Consider the following 24178-nt stretch of genomic DNA (forward strand, 5'->3'; position numbering starts at 1 on the left):
TTAAGCCAGGCATGGCCAAACTTGGCCTTCCAGATGTTTTGGGACTACAACTCCCATCATCCCTAGCTAACAGGACCAGTAGTCAGTGGTGATGGGAATTGTAGTCCCCAAACATCTGGAGGGCCAAGTTTGGCCATGCCTGCTTTAAGTAAAGCATAGTTTGCAAAATCCAGACACCATAGCAAACTGTGGTTTGCCATTAAGTAGAAACAATAGCCTTCAATTTCCTTCCCTCACATATGTCTGAAATGAGCTTTCCTTTTAGTGCACAGACTCTTCTGTTCCAAAAGCAATAAATGAAACCCAGATTCTAAGTGTAGACTCTTAATTTAACAAAGTCTTCCTTTATTTTGTGCAGATGAGTGTGATAAATGGAGCTGCACAATATATTGAAGTGTCTGGCCAAAAGCTGAAAAAAAAATGAAGTAGGAGGTTAGAGAGAAAAATATATTCCCTTGCTGATTCTTTCCAGTGAAGCTTTCATTAAGTCAAAGTATATTGCTAATGGATACTGTTCCATTCAGCCTTTTGTAGTAAGGTGGTGTCACTAGAATTTGGTGGTGGTAGCAGAGCATTCAGGTTTTTCCCAAGCTGCATCTCCCTGGGAATTGCTGAAAAGGGTGGAGTTGCAAAATAGTACCTGCTACCTGCTTTGTTACCTTTGGGGCCTTGCTATACATTGTGTTAAAAATGTGATTAGCAGTTTTGTCATTTTTTAAAAAATAAAATGAAATACTAGGAATGTGGGAAGGGGGGGAGTATCAGTTTGGCATCAATTTGTGGAAGTTTAGGCCACTCCTCCCCAGCCATGATCCCATTTTCTCCACTCCTATTGTTGGACGCAGCATGGTGTAGTGGTTTGATTGTTGGATTTAGACCTGGAGGGCCGGAGTTCAAATCCCCACACAATTATGAAGCTCACTGGGTAACTATGGACCAGTCTCTATCTCTTGGTCTAATCTATGCCACAGAGTTGTTGTGAGGATAACATCTGAGTGTGGGGGAATAACCATGCATGTTCCTGGAGAAAAGGTAGGCTATAAATTGAATTAAAACAAAATAAGCATGATCTTAAGTTTGTGGAAGGATCACAGTACAGTAATAGAGAACATTATTGCATGCAGAAACTTCAGTCCCAGGCATCTCCAGGTAAAAAGGTAAAGGACCCCTGGACGGTTAAGTCCAGTCAAAGGTGACTATGGGGTTGTGGTGCTCATCTCGCTTTCAGGCTGAGGGAGCCAGTGTTTGTCCACAGACAGCCTTCCGGGTCATGTGGCCAGCATGACTAAACTGCTTCTGGCTCAATGGAACACAGTGACAGAAAACAGAGTGAATGGAAACGCCATTTACCTTCCCACCGCAGCGGCACCTACTTGCACAGGTGTGCTTTCGAACTGGTAGGTTGGCAGGAGCTGGGACAGAGCAACAGGAGCTTACTCCGTCATGGGGATTTGAACCACCAACCTTCAAATTGGCACGCCCAAGAAGCTCAGTGGTTTAGACCACAGTGCCACCTGCATTTAGAACCACTCTTGGTTGTCAAACTGAATACAGAGAGAGGATGAACATATGACCTGGGCAGTTTGACTTTTCTCTTGAGCCTCAAGCTGTAAACAAACATTTGGAGGAAAGGGGCAAGGCAATATTTTAGGTTTAATGAGGGACCACATTCTCCTTACCTCACTAGGTCAATTGGTTGGTACTTATAAAAGACTCCATAACTTGCCCATTCCTCACACAGGAGCTGTAAAAGAAATTTAAAATTAAAACTAAAACTAAAACTGCAAGCAAGCAGTTCCTTCCTTGCTTCCACTACAGAGTTCACATTGTCCTCTGGTGTCACCATCTTGTGGGTTTATGTTCTTTAATCCACCAATACATATAATTTGCATTAAGTATTGAACATGAGTTTGATGGTTTGGCTCACTGACAGCTTCTTGTATTAATCTACAAGAGAACTAACAGACAGATATAAAGGTGCTGGGGGGCGGAGGGCGGGAGGCAAGAGCGGCCTTGATGTATGATTTGTAGCAATGCACATACTAGAAAGGCTCTTAATAGATCTGGAGGATGTTTGTTCTTTGAGTTATTAGTGTGGGTTAAGACGAAAGAACCTGGCTTATAGCCTCTGAACTAATATTATGCACTATATGAAAGATGCACACTGAACCTAAGAGTAGGACAAAACGATCTTTCTTTATTATTCTTTCCTTCTTTTTTTTACCACGATGTTAGCCAAATCAAATAAAGACCACTATTAGTATAAACCCATAAAATTAGAGAAAACTGAGCTGGCCATTTTCTTTCTTTCTTTCTTTCTTTCTTTCTTTCTTTCTTTCTTTCTTTCTTTCTTTCTTTTTTAAAAAGATTGATTATTCTTGTCACTGTGTAATGACAGGGAGAAAAATAACAATATTTGTGCTTGGTGCGTTATTGTTGATTGCTGCAATTCTGCCCCACCCTCAATTTTGTTCAACACCCCTTTAAATGATGGCTATTGATTTTGATTTGTGCAAGTTTGTTGGATTACAGCCAGTGAGTTTTAATATTCCACAGAGGTATGCATTTCACTACCAAACACTACCCCCCTCAATTTACATCCAAACTCCTCAGGACACAGGGATAAGTCTGGAGGTCAGTTGGGCCAAAGCTATGACAGTAGAATGTGCAAACACAACCCTATCAATGTTGCGGGAGAGGTGAGACTCTGGAGATCTCACCACTGCAGCATTTATGAAAATCAGAGAACCATCATGAATTTGTTATGCTTGGCATGCAGTTAATCTCAATTCTTAAATTAAACTTCTGAAATAACCAAATTCTCCAAATGTCAAGGAAAGTGTTTCAGTTACTTTTGTGTGTTTGTAACACTTTTTTCATTTAGGACTTTTGGACTGACCACTTGATTCATAGTTCATAATTGAAGGTTTTATATTGCAATCTGCAGAGTGAAAAATTGCAGCTGAATGAGGAGGCAATGAGGCCTCCTTGCTCAGTAGTGTGGGAAAATGGCCCGAATGGAAGAGATGTTCCACCACATCTGTCTATGCAAGCGGACACTTAGCGGAGCACTGCTATTCTTCCCAATTGCTGGGTGGCAGATAAAGGAGTTGCATTTGGTATAGGAAACCTTATGCAGGCTTATTGGAAGTAGCAATGCTGACTTGGACACATCAGAGCAACTTCCTGACTATACCTTTTACAACGTGGAGCAACAGTACATTTTAATCTCTGTTCTTAAATCAAAGTGCACCGAGGGTGAATACCAACACGGATATTTAAGGTCACAGAGTTCGTCTGGATTTACACCACTGTGGGGTACAGTATGTGCAAAATCTCATAAGGGCCGACAACAGCAAAGAGCGTTAATAAACAGATGCAAATGTGTCTAGCGCTTGACGCTACATGTAATTAAACTCTCAATTATTTATTATGGAATCACAAAATGGATTAAAAATGTTGGGAAGCCAACATTTTCCACCTTTTGAGATGCTCTTCAATTACTGGGGGAGGCCAGTATGTTCTGGCCTTCAGCTTAAAAGAGGCTTTGAACCCTTATTGGAGCCAAGTAATAACAAAGATACCAGGGATCTTCGCAAGACTGAGATTTCCTCTGAGCGGAATCATCTAATCTGAAGCTCAGTTATGTAAATTGCTGCTCATCCATCAGCATTTTTTTTAAAAAAATAAACCATAACCCAAATTTAGCCAAAGTTTTGATTCCTAAAATGCTTTGCATGTTCACTCATGCTGTTTGGAAGGCACTACCATATTCCTCTCATGTTATGTGCTCTTAAACAGCTGCGTGGCAAGCCTCTTTGGCTGCATTCACACATAACATTAAACCAAAGACAACACAAGCTTGGCAGTAAAAACACAACAATGGTAAATTAAATAGCTAAAAATGTGGTGTCCTTTCAGGGCACCCAGAATCAGCTGCCTAAAGCAACAGCATCATTCCACAGAGAGGCCAGTGCCGTTAAAGCAGGAAGAGTATGTGCCTGTTAAATTTGGCATGTTTCTCTTTTAAATACTTGAGAGAATATGGTGATCATCTGTTTCTTAATATTTTAAAGGCACAGATTCTACATTTCTGCACATGTGTGCCCTTCACATTTAACCAGAAGTGTGAATATGTGGCACACAGGTGACTCACACCTGAGGATAAAATTGAGCATGTGAAGCGACCTTCTGTGGTAAGGATAGTTCACTCTGTGTATTATTAAAGAAACTCTCTTTGCTGCCGTTTTGTTTCATGTGTCGGCAATGAGCCCAGGCACCGAAAATAGGCCAGAGGATGCAGGCCTAAGCCCTACCGGAAAAAGAAGTGAAGATGGCATTGGGAAGAGGCATGAATCAAATCCTTGGCCAGGTAGTACATTCTTCTCTCTGACTGAATGTCCAGATAGCACAAAGTGACAACTGGCGTGCTCAGATAATAGCATCTCCTTCATGAGAATCCCTCTGCTATTTATGCAGGGAAGAGAAAGTGTCAATGGAACAGAGGAATCACAACAATACCTTCCTCTGTCTGAAGGAGCAGCAGTTCAGTTATATTTAGCTTTCAGATGAATAACGCAGCAGTTAGCAATGAGAAATTGCTTATTTTGTGAAAATGTCCCCTACATAAATGGAATTCTGAAATTAGCAAGAACCACCCTACAACTGCAACTGGAAAATTATACGGCATGTGCCCTTAAAGGGGTAACATTTCCTATGACATTTGGGACAATTGGCAGGGCTTGCTCAAGTGATTTTGCAACATTAGATGGAGTAAGATTTTGTCATTTGTTCTCACCCCAACCCTTTGAGTATCATCATGTTCAATGCCTGAATAGCAAAAGACCACACTTTTAAAATAGATTGTTAGCAATCTAGTACAACTATGTTTTTTCTTACATTACTCAAGGTAGCACATGCCACTCAAATACTGAATAACATATAATGTCTGGTATTATTAGACACATGTACTTGCTAAAGTTATTGAAAGTTACAATTGGTGGAACATGAAGTGTACACATTGCTTTCTGGCTTCCTTTCGGCTAACAAACAAGAGCAGAGGAAACAACCAACACCAACAAAAAGGTTACTCAGGAATGGGGAACAGGTCAGCAATGGAATCTGTCTCAGAATCAGAGTTTCATGGGAACGAAGAACCTTGTTTTCAGCCTGATATCCTAAGGATATTTATTCTGATATCTCACTCATTTCTCTTTACATTTGAAAGGCTGTTAACATCCTTGTTCTATGAAGACTTATTGCGAAATAATTTTAACGAGACTTGCTTGCAATAAAATCTGCACAAAAATTGCAGCTCTAACAGTCTGCTTAGAAAAGGCTGTGGTGTCTCACACAAATGCAGAAACCATCTGCCACAATGTCCCTGCAGCTGCAACATTCCCACCCTGACTCTGCGATTCTGGAATATGCTTCCAGAATACTGTTCTCTCTCATTTGCTACCCCAACCAAGCAATCAGTTAGGTGGGTTGGCTGGGCCCGAAACTTGACATGTATCCATATGATCCATACTTCAAGAGGTGACCCATAAAGCTGACACTCTGAGAGGTGAGTCCTCAAGTACCAACTTACTTTTCTGTCATTGTGCTCAACGTGTTCACCTTCATAATCCCCCTTTTTTAAAAAGAAAAGAAAAGAGATATTATGCAACAAATCAAAAATGACATGTGTTCTTTTTTTCTTGTATACATGCAAGACCAGTAATTATGACAGAGAAAGACACGACTTTCGAATTAGAAAATCATGTCCTAGGCAAGCCTTTGCTAATCTCATGTCATCCATTTTTTTCAGCGAAAAGGGAGCTGTTCAAAACATCTAGAGGACACCAGGTTGGCAAGGGCTAAGGCCCTCCCTTTGCAGACTGGGCAACTGTTCTAGGGGGAATAACATTTTTATTCATCTATTTTAAAAAGTATACCCCACTTTTCACCATGTAGGTCTCAAAGCGGCTTACTACAATAAAAACATGCACAATTAAAAACATGAATCAAATCTCCAAAACTTAAAACCTCTAAAATTGAGAAACTCAAAAAAGAAGGGAAAAAAGAAGTAAAACATCTGAGAAGCATTCAGGTGCAAAGGGCTCCAGAAAGAACACAATATTGACCAGGCAACTAAACTAAAGAGGGATGGTGCCTATCTGACTTCTTGTGGGAGGGGATTTCATAGAACTGAACCCACAACACTGAAGGCATGTTCCCTTGTTGGCTTCTATCCCACAGGGAACCACTAATAGTACGCCCACCACAACCTCAGTGACGGATCTGGGGTGCTCAGGGTAAAGCGGCCCTTAAGGTATTCAAGGATTTGCACTCTAGTTCAAGAGCCTCTAACCTGGCCCAGTGGTAGACAGGAGGCCAGTGCAGCAGTGTCATGTGTTGACAGTAGTCTGTTCCCATTACCAGTGTAGCAGCAGCATTCTGCATTGGCTGAAATTTCTAGACCAGACCGAAGGGCAGCCCCACATAGAGAGCACTGCAATTATCCTGTCTTGGGATTACCAATGCCTGAGCTACTGTGGTCAGGTTAACCCTGTCCAGGAACGGGTATCCCTATCCAGGAATGTCTGTTGTTTGAGCCTGAGTTTTCCCACTGCATGCTGGAAGTGATTCACAAGAACAAGGCGACTAAAGAATGCACCCTTTTAAGAGCATTTCATTCCTTCATCTTTTAAAGTCACCTAATGACAGGTGTAACACAGCAATGCTGGAGATCAACACCTTAGTTTCTGTAGACAGGAGTGTCTACATTGTCAGTTGACACATGCATGAAAGTAAGCTGCTGCTTATGAGACCTCCTCCTTCAGTAACTCCACAGAGTGTCTAAGCTGCTTTTTTGAAAAAGCCACGAAACAGCAGTCACAAGGTGAACTGGTACAGGAAAAGGGGGGCAGTAGCAATATAAGGTGATTCTTTTTTAAGTGCAGAAAGGAATGAAAGAATAGGACCAGAGGCATATTTCCACATTAATAATAAAAAATATTTATACCCAATGCTTTGAAATGCACTCATTTTTAATATAAAGCTGGACAACCTAAAATAGGGGTACAGGTACAGCCCCAGGATCACTGAGAAGCAGGTCTCAGTCTTCTTTGGGAATGTATTAATTCGACTTTAGTGTTAATATTTAAACTGTTTAAACGTATTGCTGGGTAAACACATCACATTCACACATAATAAACACATGTTGTAGTTATTATTGTTATTAGTACCATCATCATCTTCAAGCACCCAAAGTAATTAATTATATTGTGAAATATGAGTATACAATCTGCAGCCTTTAGATAGTTGATAACGATGCAGCAACAGGGTGGCCACTCCTGGATGCATGTAAATATGATTTAATATGTAGCCTGTGTTTCAAGTCATATATAAGCAATCCACCTTTACAACAGAAACTGCCCATTGAGAGCATGTGTTGCATTTATTAGGAGTATGTCAAGGAGATTTAGATCAGGAAACCAGCTACATGGTGCCACGGATATAAATATGTATCAGCAATCCCAGTGTCCTTGGCAGAAGAAGGTCAAAAGCATGGTTATTTGCTGAGCAGGTCATTTGCTGAGTCATTTTTACGGCTGATTCATATACAGCTAAAGAAAGTTATTATTTGTGTTACAACACCCGTAAAAAGTTGGCCTGAAGAAATTGCTAAAATGTAATATGCAAGCAGAGCGGGAGGATGCTGGGCTCATGAAAGGCTGAAGATGTTTAGGATAGTGTCATTCATACCTAACATGTTAAGGATTCTTGGTATCAGCTTCTAGAAACATAAAATATATTCCAAGACCACTTACATCATGCAAGGGATATGCAGCACTGTAAACGCCATTGGCAAGCAGACTGGTGATCCCTGGAAAAACAACAGAGGATATCTATTTATGCTTCCAAGTCTGAATTCCCTCACATAAACCCACTTTTCAGTTCTGGAGATTTCTCTCTCAAAACATCAGCAATTTTGTTAGAGAATGAATCGGCATCCATTAATTTGCCTTCACAGATTTTTGAATGTATAGATTATTAAACATGATTTGTTCTAAGAAACGGAAAGCCGTGGAGAATCAGAGGAAGTCATACGCTGCGGAGTCAAGAGTTTAGTCATTGCAATAAATTACACAACCTGAAGCTTCAAGTTGGATTTGAAAAGCAAGCCCATAGGTTTGGAAGTAGCAAAAGGCGAGGTTATCAGAAAGAGGAGAGTTCAGTGGGGCTGACCACCAGGGGTGTCAATAATAGCCATCCCTCCCACTCTCTTACACATACATCCACAGAAAAGAGTTTTAAAAATCAGATTTAAGCTTGATTAGAGAAGCTGTTTGGAAAGCCTTTGGAAAGACCTTGGTATTATACTTACCATATTTACCACATTTTCGTCTTTTATTTAAAAGGGTAGTTTCCTTCTTTCTTCCCTCTCCTTGCCCTGTTTACACATTTGTCTATTAGTTGTATGATTGAGCAGTTACAATGTTTGTGCGATGGGGACTCAGAGGGATGTATATTATTTCTTCAGGGGAATCATCTTTAAAATTTGAAATTGAATAAGAGAGTATATATCAGGCGCTCCTGTAAGTATAGCTGGGATTTTGCAATGGGTGAAGAATGCGCTTAGAAATTTTAGCTTGCCACAGAATTCCAGCAACTGCTTACTTACAGACTCTTGGAGACTGCAGTATTTGATTGCTGGATGTGTTTTTCATTACAGCTGCTGGCATTAATATAGCTGCTTCCAAATACGGGATACCTGACAGACTTTGAAAGGGTCATGTTACCTCAGAAAACATGCATGCTGATTCTGATACCCTATCTACAATGGCTTGGATCTAGTCAGCAAAACCAATATTAAAAAGCAATATGAAAACAGCAGTGTGGATATTGACATGATAACAAGGCATTGGACAGGAATATGAAAACATACAGTGGGATGTATTCTGTGAGGGGAAATATTTTCAGTTTCGCACCCCTAGGTTCATTAAGTCCATTTTTTACTCTCAGAGTTATTTCACTGATAGGATACTTTACAACAAGAAGAAATACTAATGCCACAGTCTACAAAAGTTATTTGTTGCCTCTTGCAACAAACATTTCATCCAATTCTGCATTGCTACTTAAACCTTCTGCAAACTATTTAGAGCATTCATGCTCAATAACATGGAACCTGGGATACCCTGAACCAATTTACTTCAAAGACTAAAGCATGGAATTCACTTGAGGGTGAATTTGTTGTATTTGTTGTACAAAGAGTAACATACACATACACATGAATTTATCAGCAGTGAAACCGCAATGGAAGTTAATTTCTTTGGCTAAGCAAGTCTTTTGCTATTGTTTGTTTAGAGTATTTAAAAGAGTGAAGGTGTAGGTGAATGCCTGACCATAAGAAAAATTATAATCAAGTTTTATTGCCTAAGCACTGCTGGCACATTGTTATGTTTATGGCTGTAGATGGCAAATGAAGGGATGAGTCTATTAAATGCCAAAGACCATCTGTGCAGTTGTTACTAAAAGCTCCCAGTTCATCAGAAGCTTCGATCATGCTCTGAAGAAGAAAGAAAATGCCAACACTGCTCATTTGTCTAGCATCATTAATTATTTGCACAATGGCTCCCTGCCCCTCCCAGCGCCCACAGGAAACAAATCAGTAAGTGTTTCTGTTAAGCATTAAAGGGTTGGGAACAACAAGCCCACACCTTGACAAAAGATTTGACAAAATGTCAATGGATGACCTACTCAAGTGGCAGACTTAGGCTAGTTTTATTAGAGTGGAAAATCTATTGCTGCAACCCCACAAGAAATCACTTCATTTAAGTGATTTTTCCTGGTTCGACAAGCCCCCACCCTACACTGACGCTGCTAGTCAATCCATTCAAATGAGGATCACATAGGAATATAGGAAGCTGCCTTATACTGAATCAGACCATTGGTCAGCTACATCTACCACTGTCTATGCTGCCTGGCAGTGGCTCTCCAGGATTCTCTCCCAGCCCTAAATGGAGATGTCTAGGACTCAACATTGAATCTTCTGCATGCAAAGCTTATGTTCTACTATTACGCTAGGGCCTTTCCTCATTGGGGGGCTCTTATGTTTCCAATGAAGGTTCCGAGGATGAAATCTGCTGAAAAGTGCTCTGGGTGTCAGTCACCTGAAAACTGAGAAATGTGGAAGTGTCTTGTCAGATTTTGGCGTTAGTGACATCTTGGAAATTCATTTCAGATTGGCTGTTGATCCTAACCAACTTCACACTTTGATATACTGTTAGGATTATATAAAATGCAATCCCAGACGGCATTACATCACTTTACATCATTTGAAGAAAGTGCCCAACCATTATTTTTTAATCAAGCTGTGCACACTGGTGTTCCCCACCCCCACCCCCACTTATGATGGAAGGAATATATAATTTATCAGACCACTTTCTCTGTTAATGTAGTCATGATTGTTAGGCCACTTTGTGACCACAACGGCAAATTGATTTGTAAATGCTATGATCAGACACAGGTAAAGGAAATGATTTCTTGAAACCTGATTTCTCCTGAAAGAAAAAATCACACTTACTTTCTTAAAGCAACACACAAGCTTTTAAGCAAGGGTTGATTCCATGAATATTTCTGGTTGGTTACAAAATCAACCAGTTTGATTACTGTTGTTGTATAAAGCATACCACCAATGCATCAAACTCTACAGTTTCCGCTAACACAGTGCCAAGACTCAGGCATATGTCTGTATATTCCAATACAGGCTGTAAGGTATTTCCTCCAACAAGTTTCTCAATAACATACCACTGAAGGAAGAACCTCCATAAAAAACCCCCCACATTACAGTGTCTTAAAGGCACAGCAGAAGCCACTCAACTTGCATACTGATTTGATTTGTACTTTGTAAGTTGCCTTGATAGGGCTTTTAAGAGCAAAAAAAGGAGGCATAAATTATTTTATGAAATAAATAAAATACTTAACAAACAAATAAAGAAGTGTATGAGTGCTATGGGAAATGTTGATCAAATGGCCCAGTTTAAGCCAGGGATTGATAAATAATCAAAGCTTAGTCTTCCATTATTTGAAAGTTGTTTAATCAGTCTTTGTGCCAATATTTGCACATGCATAGCAATAATCCGGTTTCCCATACTTGTTTTTAACACCCTGTGGGTGAATGGCTTGCCAGAATAGAAACTACAATAAATATAAAAGGTTAGCTTTGATTAGAGTAGCACAGTGAGAGATGCACACAAAAGATAAAACCCTAAACACACTTACTAGGGAGTAAGTCATATTAAACACAGTAGGACTTACTTCCAAGTAAACATGCATAGGACAGTATTGCACATGTCTTGTTTTGAGACCTGGCAGAATTATATCCAAAGAGCATGGGAAATATGGCATGTATCCATAAAAGGTTGATGGCCTAAAAACAGAGAGATGCATAAACAATGTGAGTGTATGCAATATTTTGGTTTATCATATATGTATAGGTAAATCAGCTGAGTCTCTCTCCACAAAATCAGTTTAAGCAGTTCATAATCTCTGCAAGTTAAAATTTCACACAGATCACTCTCGGTTACACGATCTATATTAGACAAGAGAATAAAAAAACTTGCAAACTCTTCAAACGTAAGTTTCAAATATTCTGGAATCTGTAAAATATGCTGATCTGCAAGCTAAATAAACTTTCTTACCCATGCTATATTTGGCTTTGGTGCATGTAGTTCTTTTCAATATTTCATAAACCTACAAGGGGAAAAAATGGTTTTATAAACACCAGGTCACCTGTAGCCCTTGGGAAATTAGTAGTAAGATTTTGATTGCATACAGATCAAATTTAAGCACTGGCACGTTTAAGTTCTTGACACCATCATCGAATATTAAAAATTTGCAATTATTTCAGCACACAGGAATGAGTAGCTTTGTACCGTATGGGTAGAATTCAATAAGGTGAGCATTCCTTCTCCTTTTCCTGCTGGCTGCCCCAAATCTTTTCTAGGGAGTCTCCCAGCCCTCTGAACCAGATTTGCTGAAGTTGCAGGATGCAAGGAGGGGTAGGAGTAGAGGAGAGGAGAGGGAGGGAGGGAGGGAAGTCTTGCTATACAAGCAGAGATCCTTTCACTAATGGGGCATGGTAGGTGAATACCTCCCCATGTCTCTTGCTTTGAATGCCATTACTGACTCTTTGGTTGCTCCCCCCGTAAGGTTGATAACCATACCTTCTCATATGTGTACATTCTGCTCAATGAGTTAAAAATCACTGCAAATGTCCACTTCTGGGTCACCACCCTATAAACTATAGCCATTGCCATGTATGCCAGATAGTTACCATACATATATTTTATTATTTCTATCGTATTACTTCTATTATTCAGGAGTTCCCTGAACAACAACGGTTCGCTCGCAACTGCCATCTGCCCAATTGAGTTGCATGAGTCATCCATGTTTGTGGTTCCTTGACTTCCAAGGTGCAGGTTCAAGCCAATTAAAACATTCCAAAACAATAGGCTCTTTTCCCACTCCAATGAGCCCCAAAGTGGTGTACTTACCTTCAAGTCTAGGTATACATTTGGAATTATGCTGTAGTCATTCTTTCTGTTTTGCTAAGCACTGTTTTGTTTAAACATGTACCGTTTTAGCATTGTGGCCAAGTTTGCATTTTAGATAGATTTTTGTGTGTCAAAAATAGAAGTCATATAATTAGTGGATTGCAGCTGGATTTTCACGCCATGGAAACAAACAATAAAGAACTATACTTACTAACTATTCTTCCTTTGCAAAAAAACCAACCAAAAACAAAACAAACAAAAAAACCCTCGAAGGATAGTATTTCTGGCAGAATTGATACTTAAAGTTTTGTAAAATGAAAACTACAAAGGGTTATTTATATTTTATAAATGTTAACATTTTAAAATACAGATATAGAGAAAACAGCAGTAAGTGAATTTTGCTATTTATGGTGTTGATTGTCTTTTATATTTTTTATCTTGTCTTTTATATTTATTTGAAGCTTGGTATAAAATCAAGAGACTTTTTTTCAACTCCAATCTTAAGTAGTTTCTGCATTCATTTGGTCATTTATTTAAGCCTTAAATTTTAAAGGGAGTTGTATGCTGCCCTTCAAAATACAATATTTGCAAGGTGGAAAATGTAGAAAGAAACAGTTTTACATTATATAGAATTAATGAATTCTGACAAGCATCTCACCAGAGGATTGTTCTTAAAAGATGCTCCACATATTAGCAACTTCTGTTCAGTTATTTAAAACAAAATTAGGGCTAATGGCTTGTATCCAAGTCTAGTCCTACACAGAGTAGACCCGTGGAGATTAATGGAACCTACTGATTGAGGGTTATTAATTGCAATGGTTTTAGTCTGAGTAGGAGTAGCATATATTACCCACGTCCCCAATTAAAGTGGCAATAGATAAACGTTGTTAACAGTTTACTTTTCTCTTTGCAAATAATAGAAAAGAAAGAAGGCAGCATGAGAAAGGCTAGTTAAGTCTATATGGGAGAAAAGGACAAGTACTGGATTACTGAAGGAGCAACAGGAAGTGAAAGATGACGTCAGCATACTAAAAATGTTGACGTTATGATATATGATATATGAGAGTGCTGGATTATTGAGGACTGATTAAGGAAAGGAGGGAGATGGAAGGGCTCCGTAGAGGAAGTATTTAAAAAGCCTTTATACAGACCCTTTCATCCCATAACATCTGACAAGACAAGAAGACCAACCACAAACTGGATGCTATTCATTAGTGACTCATTAAAGGGCATGGGAGTGCCCCTTGAGGTTACAAAAAAAGTCCCACCATTATAAATTCCACAGTTTATAAAAATGACACTTACTGAGCTAGTAACAGAAAACCTGATCAAGCTGATCCACTAAAAATTGCCACAGCAACAGCAAGTTTAAAGGTGCTGAAAATCAGCACATTGATATTTTTTACTCCAATTTCAAAACGTATTTCTTTCCAGTTTTCCGAAAGTGGCTGATGCATTTTATTCAGGCTTGCTGGGGCATGTGATCCTTCAATGGTTTGGTGAACTTCTGAGCAGCCGTTTTCTTATTTCATTCAAGTCTATGACAACTTCTGGTACAATAAGGTGATGCGTGCACAGATCAATTTTTGAAGTTACTTTTTTTGGCCAGGAATACAATGACTGTGGAGGGAACCATATTGCAGATGCTATGTGCAATGTCTATTCTAATATAACATGGGCACATTTGGAAACGAGAAACTCCTGTGGGCACAACACAAATTGAGATGGGGAAGATACAGTGATGGGGACCAACAAAGATGTCTCATATACTCTTGATCCTGCATGTTTTATCTCCATCAAGAACCTCAGATACTAAGGCAATTCTAAATGCCTAGCAACATGCCCACTGGTGGAGATCTTAACACAGCAAAGAACGAAAGCTTTTCTCCTGATCATGAGCACCTCCAAATCCATTGCACATCATTGCTGATCATGGGTCACGTCTGTTAAGGCATCAGCCTTAGCTTCCAGCTTCCTTGATTTGTGGAGCCAACATGTGTTGGCCTTAACTCATGACTTTAAACCAGCAGGGTTTTTAAAAATAAATAAATCACTGAACAGTTATTCCTCTCTCATAGAGCTTCTTCACTATGCTAATAGTCCACTCAAGAGTAGACAAGAGCAGCTGGAAATTGGAGCATTCTCTTGTTTCTGAGAAATGGGGAAGACAACAAAGGACCCTTCTTCCATGTTTAAGTTTGCTATGGAATGTCACCCGTCACCACTGCAAAATCATGAAGTCCTGGGAGGTAAGAAAATACTCCCCTCAGTTGTCAGATGAGGAGCTGAGAAGAAAGGACTTTTAAATGAGAAAACTAAATGAATGTTTCTGAACTGTCTGTCACGAAGCGCTAGGGATGGGAGTGAGTAAGTATTGACCTATTTAGTTAATATTATAAGAGAGCTTAGAAATGAATGCTGGATGACAACTTTAGGGAAGAAGCAAAACAAGTGACTAAAAAGGGGAGGGCTGGACAATTGCTGTCCCCTGCTGAAGAGAATGTCTTTACATAAGTGCATAAAAAATTATACGCTTCAGTTACAGTTATGTATTGTTTATTGATAAATGCAAAAGGAAGCACAGAAAATGTTATCTCTTTCCCACGGATTTTTTCTATGGTTGTCTTTCCACTTGATGAGAGTAAACACGTTCTGGAAAGAAAGGCATGGTTCTACTCATCCTCAGCCCTTATTTGTCAGCAGTGCATAACTTGGCCTGGGTATGGGTGGTTTCTTCCTATTTCAATGGATCAGTGGCTCACAGCTGATTTTAATGGATCAGTGGTTCACATGGTTGTCCAGTGTTCACTGAATTTTTCTGATTTCAAGTTCAAAAAGAGAGCTGCTGTCTGGGGCCACTCTGCAACATGTGTTTGTGGTGGGGAATCTCTTTGTTGTGAGTATGTTTATGAAATGTTTTAGGAGCACTTGCTGCCATTATTTTCTCTTCCTATATTTCATAGTAATTCTATACAGAGGACAGGAATTAAATTCAGGATGACCTGGCTTAAGATTCATACAACACTGCCACTGACATTTCTGTGACATGGAGATGACTCATATGATAGGGGGAAGTGAGCTCCACTAGGAAGAAAAAAAAGAAAGCACTGTTTTAAGTTACTGTACATCTTTATTAGCATTTGAATGTTTTTAAATACCCATTTTTAAGAAGGATTTTGATTTTGCATTTTAAAAACTGCTTACAGGCTTTCTTACAAATCAAGTAGCATATAATTTTTGTTAAATAAAATAAATAAATAATTAAGAAATTAACTGGGAGGAAGCTCTATTGAATTCAAGCCCTATTGGACTTTTTTCTGAGTAGACATAGTTAGGGTTGGTTTGTAAACTGGGAATACAATATTTTTTATAACGTAAGCATTATAACATGTATTATATATATTGTAATACTTACAATGGTACTTCTGGTCTTGCTGTCAAAAAAGGAATCTCTGTCAGAGAGGTCAAATCTGTCAAAACATTGAAAGGGGGGGAGTGATTAAATGTATAACATGGATTTCAAACAAGTCAACTTTATTTTCTGGCTGTGTGTGTCTTTCAAAGGGTTATATTGAAAGAAGAGATGGCACATCTAAATGTTGACTCTTTATTTCTCTGAATTTCCCTGAAAAAGGACCAGTAGCATCTTAAATGTGTTGGAATAATAAATATCTCCTATGCATTGCTTTTTTGCTTCCAGTTCCAGATCTTTAGACAGCAGCCATTCCTCTCTAGAAATCTCAGAAGCCCCCAAATATTCTGTAGCCAAACTGAATGTGCACTCTGATGGGAAGAATAATAACCTCTGTTTCCTAGACAATGTGTAGCACCTGTTGCTGCTCTTGCAATATTAAAGTAGCTGTCTGTTGATTTCATATACTTCTATCTGCAAATCTCTTTCTCCCCCCCTTCACACAAAATAAATGGTGCAGTAAGCACACAATGGGTACAGTACAAGTGCGTCTCTACAAAACAAAAGGCACATTCGTTACTCCGCAGAGAATCACTATCTATCCTATAATGATAGCTAAAATCTGCACTAATTGTCACACAGAGATCCCAAGGACACACATTTCTTATACAGTGGTATATGAATGCTTCGGGTTACAAACTCCGCTAACCCAGAAGTAGCTGCTCCTGGTTGCGAACTTTGCCCCAGAATGCGAACGGAAATCATGCGCCAGAGGCGCGCACGCAGCGGGAGACCCCACTAGCGAAAGTGCACCTCAGGATAAGAACGGTTTCAGCTTAAGAATGGACGTCCGGAATGAATTAAGTTTGTAACCAGAGGTACCACTGTACTTTTACAGTTTCCCAGCTATGAGGATGGGGTCCCTAAGACAGCAAAAGCTTCTCTCTTATCTCCTGCTTAATCTACATTTGGAGCAAATCCATACAGCCATACTTAGCATGTGATAGCCGCAGGGGAAAAGAGCTATGTTGACCACCACTCAACAACGTGGAAAGCTGGTCATCTGCAGCTTCCGGTCATACAGTTAGGATTCCTAAGCATTACTTCTTACTTCACTGCATTACCACTGGCAACCAAAGAAGCCCTTCATGTGCAGACAGTACATGATAGTTTTTTAAAGTTTTGATCACATTGAAAACTGATTTTTAGCCCTGGAGTGTGCTGATTAGCCCGAGTCACTGAAGTATGCTGTTTTATTTGCCACAGTGGGTGGTACCAATGGGGAACCTTAAAGGACACGAGAGACCTTGGTTTGTACTGCTATGTGTCAGGAAAAGGATTGTTGCTTGCACAGCAGAACATTCTCCCGCTTTCCTGTCCCTTGCATCTCCTAAATCTGTTCTGGGGTTCCCCAACAGATTTGGAGGGGGAGTGCAAGGTATGTGAGGAGTCGGAGTCCCGTTGTGCAAGTAGAAATCCTTGCACTGACAGGACTTGTTAGTTGAATTACCGCCCCAACGCATTCCATCTCATGCCTGCTTCGGGCAAACACTGAGCATTTAACAGACTGGCTTTTCTCTCCCCTTGATTATACTTTGCTCCTGGCAAACATGAAGACTGAAACACAGGATGGCCACTCTATTGTTTGGGCTGCTTTGGCATGCAAGTGACATAACCCAATTGTTTTTAGCTTTCGGATGAGAACAATTATAGCTATATGAGCTGTCTTTATTGATGTTGCTAACTTCGAAGAGGCACAAATATTTCTTTGTTTAAGACTTTCTTAGGGAAGCTGACTAAGACAAGGCTCTTCTTCGTGTCGTACGAGATCTTGTTTATTTGGAAAAAATGATCATCTTAGTGCTAGTTGCATCTAAACACTGGCCTACGTATTTCTATTAATATTCTCATGATTTATCTTCAAGTTGTATCCCCAGAGGCCGAGTTTGCTGAAAATGACATTAAAGATGACGAACTTTGACTTACAAGTGTTGTTTCTCCCTGGAGAAGGGGTAGGAGAGGCGTTTCACTGTCTGATGTTTGTGTTCTGCCACTTTAGGTTGGATGGGCTCCGTTATTTTTTGAATTACGGAATTGATTTTTTTCAATAGGCCATGAGGTTGATGAATTTGATATACCTGAGGACCAAACAAACAAACAATCCATTATTTATTTCAAGTCATTGACAAAGGATACCAAGGCATCAAGAACAGAACATTCTTCAAAAGAAAATCAAAATCAAAATTTGTACAGTACAAGGGGCAATGAAAATTAGAAATAGGTGTTAAGTACACCCTTTGCATGCCCTCTGCCAGTGGGAGAGTCTAGTTAGTGAAGTTCTGCTCTGGGGAACTCTGAATTGAACCCTGTTAATGTTTAAAATAATAATAATATACAATAAATGATCCCACATAAAGGATTAAGTAAATTAGAACAATTTATACAGACTGCAGAATTTTCTTTATCTCCCATCCCCCTTTTTAGCAACGAGTATACATAGCTTTAGTTACGATATAATAGTACTTCCTGCTTTGGATCATGATGCTCCCATGTATTTTGGGAAAAGAACAATCCTACTTCTATGCAGTTGGACAAGATCTGATCCTTTCAACCCTACACCTCCATAATTTAACATTCTTCAGTATAATGGCAGGCTATTGTAAAATTTAGAAACATAATTAAAACAAGTAGCATGATAAATGGGAATGGATCAGCTCCTAATCTAAAACTGAAATCCCAAAGTTTAATTTTAGTTTTACTTGCAATAAATTACTATGTACTCTCAGGCTGTCTCCTGTTCCATTAGAGACATTTCCCTGCAGAGTCTGCTTTCTGCACTTAGCATGTCATTAAATATTGATCCATTTCTCAGTTTTGCACCCTGAACAGGTACAGATACTTCCCTCAGAAGCTTCACATTCATCACATCCTCCTGTCATCTGGTGACAATGTGCTGTCACTTTCATAATGACAATTCAAAGATTCATTGGGAAGGTAGGACTAGGTCCAACCAATCCTTTCATGCTCGCCAAATGTTGGGCATAGACACGGGACTCTTCATATGCATAAATCTATATACGGAACCACGACCTTGTTGTGTTGTTGCTGGTGGTGACAGGCAGCGCTGGAGTGAAGGACACAGAACCCACCTTATTCGTATTTGTACTTTCACATCAAAGCGGGGGGAAATCATACACAGAGAAAGGAACTCTTTCCCTGGGTCTTTTCTATCACCCAAGCGTTGCAGCTGCAATGTCCCACAGCATAGGGAGCAAGGCTTCTTGTCATAGACAAGAAGACATGGGATTCAATTACACTGCTGCAGCAAGACTTCAAGCACTGATGGCGAAGAAATGCCATTCACCTTGTGACTTGGGTACAAGGCTTCCCCTCAGAGGATATTTAGAACTTCACTCCTGTTGGGATCCATGCAGTTGTGTCTAACAGAGAACAATTTCTCTATAGGTCAGCAAGGTTACCCTACAAGAGGAGAAGCAATGGCATCTAAAAGGATACACAACCATTTTAGTTTTGCAGAGCAGATGTGCGCTGTTCATGTTAGGGTTGCCACCTAACCCTATTTTGGTTTACCTGATCATGCAGACTGTTTCTTTTCTTGGGAGAAGGGTATTTTTTGTTTGTTTCTTTTCTTTTCTTAAACAAAATGCCCCAAGTATGTGCAGAGTGCTGTTCCTTGATGAAGAGAATATTCCCTTGTTGGTTCTGAGGTTGTTTGGACATGCCATGGAACCTGGCATACTGTACTTGGTTATCAGTCTGCCCGTAAAAGGCTGTGGTGGCCTCATTAGTGTTGTGAGGCAGTCAAGGAAAACATAATAAGCAGTCTCTTGACTGAGTGTGGGAGGTCAGCTCTAGATGGGTGGATGTTAGCAATAGACTAAGGTGCAGCCATATGAAATGCAAACGTGGGCAAGCTGCTTGGGTGCGATTCATGGGAAAATGGATATAAATGTTAATAAGCAAACTGCAAAATGGTAGCAATTTCCCCATGTGCATTGCAAACCACACATTTTTATGTCACTGTGCACAGAATATGCATTCATACCCACAACTCACAGCATTACATTATAAATTGAATAGCAAATTATATTAAGTAGAAAGCTAATTTCTCCACTTCCTGTATTTTTTAAAAAAAACACTAAACCATAAATAACTGTTTTATGTTTCCTAGTATAAAATAATATTTAAACTAACCTTTTTTGTGGGCATCTTCAGTTTCATAAATTCTGCTTCCCGGCACAAAACATTCCAAGGTGCATGTATTTTTACAAATCCAAGCCCATGTATTTTTGTCTAAAAACATTTGGAGGGAGAGAAAGGGAAAACTTTTTATCAAATAACCTGAAAAACAAATCTGCTCAATTTTACACAGGCCTGGAAGGTTCCCCCCCCATGAGCTATTTTCCAAAAGCTAGTTTATTTGATATGTGGATGAAACTAATGACTACATTTAGCAGAAAACAACGGAAGGATGCAAGAGAGATAAGACATAAACAAGTGAACAATCATTTAAAGGATAAGTCAATATCCCATAAAAATAGTTTGTGAGCATAGCACTGATATTAAACAGCCTAGATGTAATATTAAATAATAAATAGATTTTGTAAAGGAAGTGGAATCGGTTCACTTTCCACAGTGGCTAAAGTTTTCTTTACAAGGGCAGAAGGGTTTTAAAACTATAGTGGCCAAGAGAGGAAACACTTCAGCTATGTGATTTTTGGGAAGCTCTTTTGTATCTTGGTGGAAGTTGTAGAGCACCTGGTTGAATGCAGAAGGTCACAGGTTCAATTCCTGGCATCTCCCAGAGAGCTGCTGTCAGTCTGTGTAGTCAACACAGTGTTGGACAGACTGAATCAGAATAAGGCTCAGTATAAGGCTCCCAATGTTCCTATCGCCTTTGGACAAGAACCAACACAGGGGTTGGGATGAATCTTTAGAATAGCTGTTGAGCCAAGACTAACCATTATTTCACATTTTCTCTTTTTAAAGGCTTGTTCTGCACCCAGCACAGTTCCTTCTGTAGTGAGTGTAGATGCTGAAAGGCTCAACGGCACTGCCAAGTGCTGCCTGCTGCGCAAAGCAGATCACATCAGCGCAGCTGACATGTTTAAGGCAGCAGCGCTTGATTCAAGGTCTGCTGCTGGCAATCTCTGAATGTAATTAGTCTCAAGAGGAAGGTACAATGATACCTGTTTTTAAATAGCAATATTTGAATCTGCACATATATTACGTTTCCTGGCGTGACCAATGTATTTGTCTCATCAGCAAATAAACAACAGAAGCTTTCATGCAAGTTAGTCCACATAATTGACAAACGATGTCAAGAACATTGCAGGAAACTTCAAAGGGCAGCTCTGTACAAAAAGCAATTCGAAGAATGGGTGTATACAAAGTTCCTCCCCCTACTTTTATCAGTTTTCTGTAAGAGGAATTTCAAGCCTTTCTCCAGAAGTCTGAGGTTTACAATGATGCTTTAAAAAATAATAATCTAAAGTTTAGGTTTTATTGAATTTTATTTTAGAATAATTATATATATTTAAGGGGCTAATAAGGTAGCATATACATTTAAACTACTGTGTTCTATGAACGCATTTCCTCCATCACTGTATCTACCAAGAAAAGCATTTTCTACTGAGTTTCTGTTTCTTCCACACTTGTTGCAGACACAAGAGTCCCACTAAAAAAAGGAAGAAGAAATCCTTGCTATATCTACCAGGTAAAGATTGAAATGGAAAGTGGCAATGCACTGGAAACACTGGGTTAAAATTCAGTACTCATTTACTTCACAGCAGTCCAATTCACTGAATAGCTGATAAACAGAAATGTGTTTTCTCTTTATAGTGCCATCTATTCCTGGTCTTGTCTATAGGATGATCGCTTTAATGTCTGATTGATTGCCTAGCATAAATCTGGGTGTTTAAAAGTCTGCTCCTCTGCAATGTTAGTTTTTTCTTGCATTAAGTAGCTGTTAGATCAGGCAATACTACAGATTTGAATTCTAGTTTGAAAATTGTTTCCAGTCTAGTAAGCAATCTACAACCAGTTTGTGAACACCAGCTCAGAAGCGAAGAGCATCTCCTCTCAGCCTTTTGTTTCACCGCTGTTGCTGCTGTACTGGTTTGCACAGGCACAAAAGCCTGTTTTCATCCTGCCGTCCTGTGCACCTGCTTACTAGAAATACATTACTCAAGGGACATAAATAGCTGCCAATCTCCAATATGGCAAAGCTTCAAAAACATGTATTAGCTTACTTCACAGAGCAGAATTTAATCAACTTAATATATGCCTTCCTTGAAACAAGCTTTTACTTTTAACCAATATTAAAGTCAGCAGTAAGGCTTCAGGGAACTCTCAATGACAGCCAATCAAATGACTGCTAGCCTCCATTTTGCCCTATTTCTAGAACTGATCTCCCTCTCATCTTCAAACACTTGCTTATTTTTGATATTATATGTGGATGGATAGCAATATGTGCAGCTGCAGCACAATCACCCTATGTGTCTACTCAGAAGTAAGCCCCATTGAGCTTAGCAGGACTTACTCTCAAGTAAATGGGTACAGAACCACAAGCTTAGGCTGCAATCCTGTGGCCCTCCATATGTTATTTAACAACAATTTACATCATCTCTGACTACTCCACAAGGCTAGCTGGTACTGATGGGAGTTGGAGTCCTATACCTCTGGAGAATATACCCACTTGGCTGGGAGTAAAGTTCCCTCAAAGTCAGTGTGACCTACTTCAGAGTAGACATGCATAGAATTATGCTGCCAGTCAGAATGCATGGAATTCTGCTGCCTTGAAATACTACTATTACTGTAAACACTGTATTTGGTACAAATGATAAACTGAAGTGAAGAATACTGTCTGTCCAGGAACATGTTAATGTGCCTCTTTCAGCAAAACTGCACAACAATATCCAGACACGTATCATAGTTATACTCTGGGGATTACAGAGAGTAATGGTGTATCAAACAAACCTTTAATATCATCTTTAAATTTGTTTGATATAGACCGTATATATATAATTTATTTAGTCTGCCTATATCGTTATTGGCCTCATTAATTTTCAGTAGAAGGTTCAGCACCACTAAGGTTCAGCACCTCCTCCCAATTTATTCCTCTTCGAAAGTGGTTTCATTATTTATTTTTTGGCTGTGGGGTTTTGAGCTTACCTCTTCCATTGCAAGGTGGCCAAGGGGGTTGTTTGAGCTCCGCCACTCACCAACCCAGCACACACCCTGCAGCATTCCTAGCTGCCCACACTTCCTGGTATGAACAAGCCCCATGGAGATGTTACCTTATGAAGTCTTCTCCTGAGTTTTGCTTAAACTGTGGGCACTTGGGAAGGCTGCAGAGTGCAGACCACTGGTGAGATGATTTGTAGAAGCTAAGGGACACTCACAAGCATCCCTCAGCCACTTAAAAGTAAGGTAAGTGCAAAAAAAAGAGACCCCTAAAGGCCATTCATTACTGAGATTTTATCTCCCCTCTGATCATTTTCAAATGCCATTTCTTTTCCCATCAACTTATGGGCACTGGTGGGGGAGGGGGAACACAGGAGAAATTTTGGGTAAAGTGAATATGATTGTCTTGATGGAAACAAATTTTATTAGAATGTGCTAACTTTGTAGGTTGTTTAACACATAATACCAGATTACAGACTGCATGCTCTCTCCCCTACTCCTTATTCCTCCATGCTCCAGTTCACTTAGTTATTTCTAATTTAGTTTAAGCCATAGTTTGCTGTTGCATCCAAACTGGCAAACTATGGCTTGTTCATGGCATCCAAACCAAAACTGGAAATTACATTCAAATCAAGGGCAAACCAGAACTAGCTTCTGTTTATTGCTTTCCGGAAATGAAAAGCATAATGCTGATATTAACCTATACAATTACTTGCCAATATTGCCAATATCAAATAAATTATTGTAAAATGTTAGCAAGAATTGCTTCAATTTTATTGTATTTTAGATGTGTAACTTAAAACAAAAAATTGCAAGACTAATGACCAAAAATAGTGCCTTAGGGTGCAATCCAAACCTGCCCACTATCCTGGCAGTGCTCCACTGCCAGGGTCAAAAGAGGCAGTAAGATTGCTTGCAGGTGACATAGTAATCAGGCTCAAATTGGACCATATGCTGTTGCTCAACGGCCCTGAGACTGGTTATGGGTCCTTCTGCTGGTGAACATCTTGCCCATGGC

The 24178-nt window shown here is 39.5% G+C and overlaps 1 protein-coding gene across 5 annotated transcripts in view; it reads right to left on the bottom strand.

Moving 5' to 3' along the window:
• The window catches only part of ANO1 (anoctamin 1), a 139863-nt gene that overhangs the window by 43245 nt on the left and 72440 nt on the right, over positions 1 to 24178 (bottom strand). For 3 of the 5 annotated variants that reach the window (XM_080982961.1, XM_080982960.1, XM_080982963.1), the window contains exons 4-11: positions 20170 to 20268; positions 17941 to 18092; positions 15958 to 16012; positions 11688 to 11739; positions 8372 to 8437; positions 7815 to 7870; positions 5591 to 5632; positions 1680 to 1744 (exon numbers count right to left, since the gene is read on the bottom strand). In XM_080982961.1, the coding sequence (XP_080839087.1) occupies positions 1680 to 1744; positions 5591 to 5632; positions 7815 to 7870; positions 8372 to 8437; positions 11688 to 11739; positions 15958 to 16012; positions 17941 to 18092; positions 20170 to 20268 (587 nt within the window). The remainder of the gene's footprint in view (positions 1 to 1679; positions 1745 to 5590; positions 5633 to 7814; positions 7871 to 8371; positions 8438 to 11687; positions 11740 to 15957; positions 16013 to 17940; positions 18093 to 20169; positions 20269 to 24178) is intronic. The other 2 variants (XM_080982962.1, XM_080982964.1) reach the window with 1 other exon arrangement.

This window comes from Podarcis pityusensis, assembly GCF_964106645.2.
Source record: "Podarcis pityusensis genome assembly, chromosome: 1".
In the NCBI taxonomy this organism is placed as follows: domain Eukaryota; kingdom Metazoa; phylum Chordata; class Lepidosauria; order Squamata; family Lacertidae; genus Podarcis; species Podarcis pityusensis.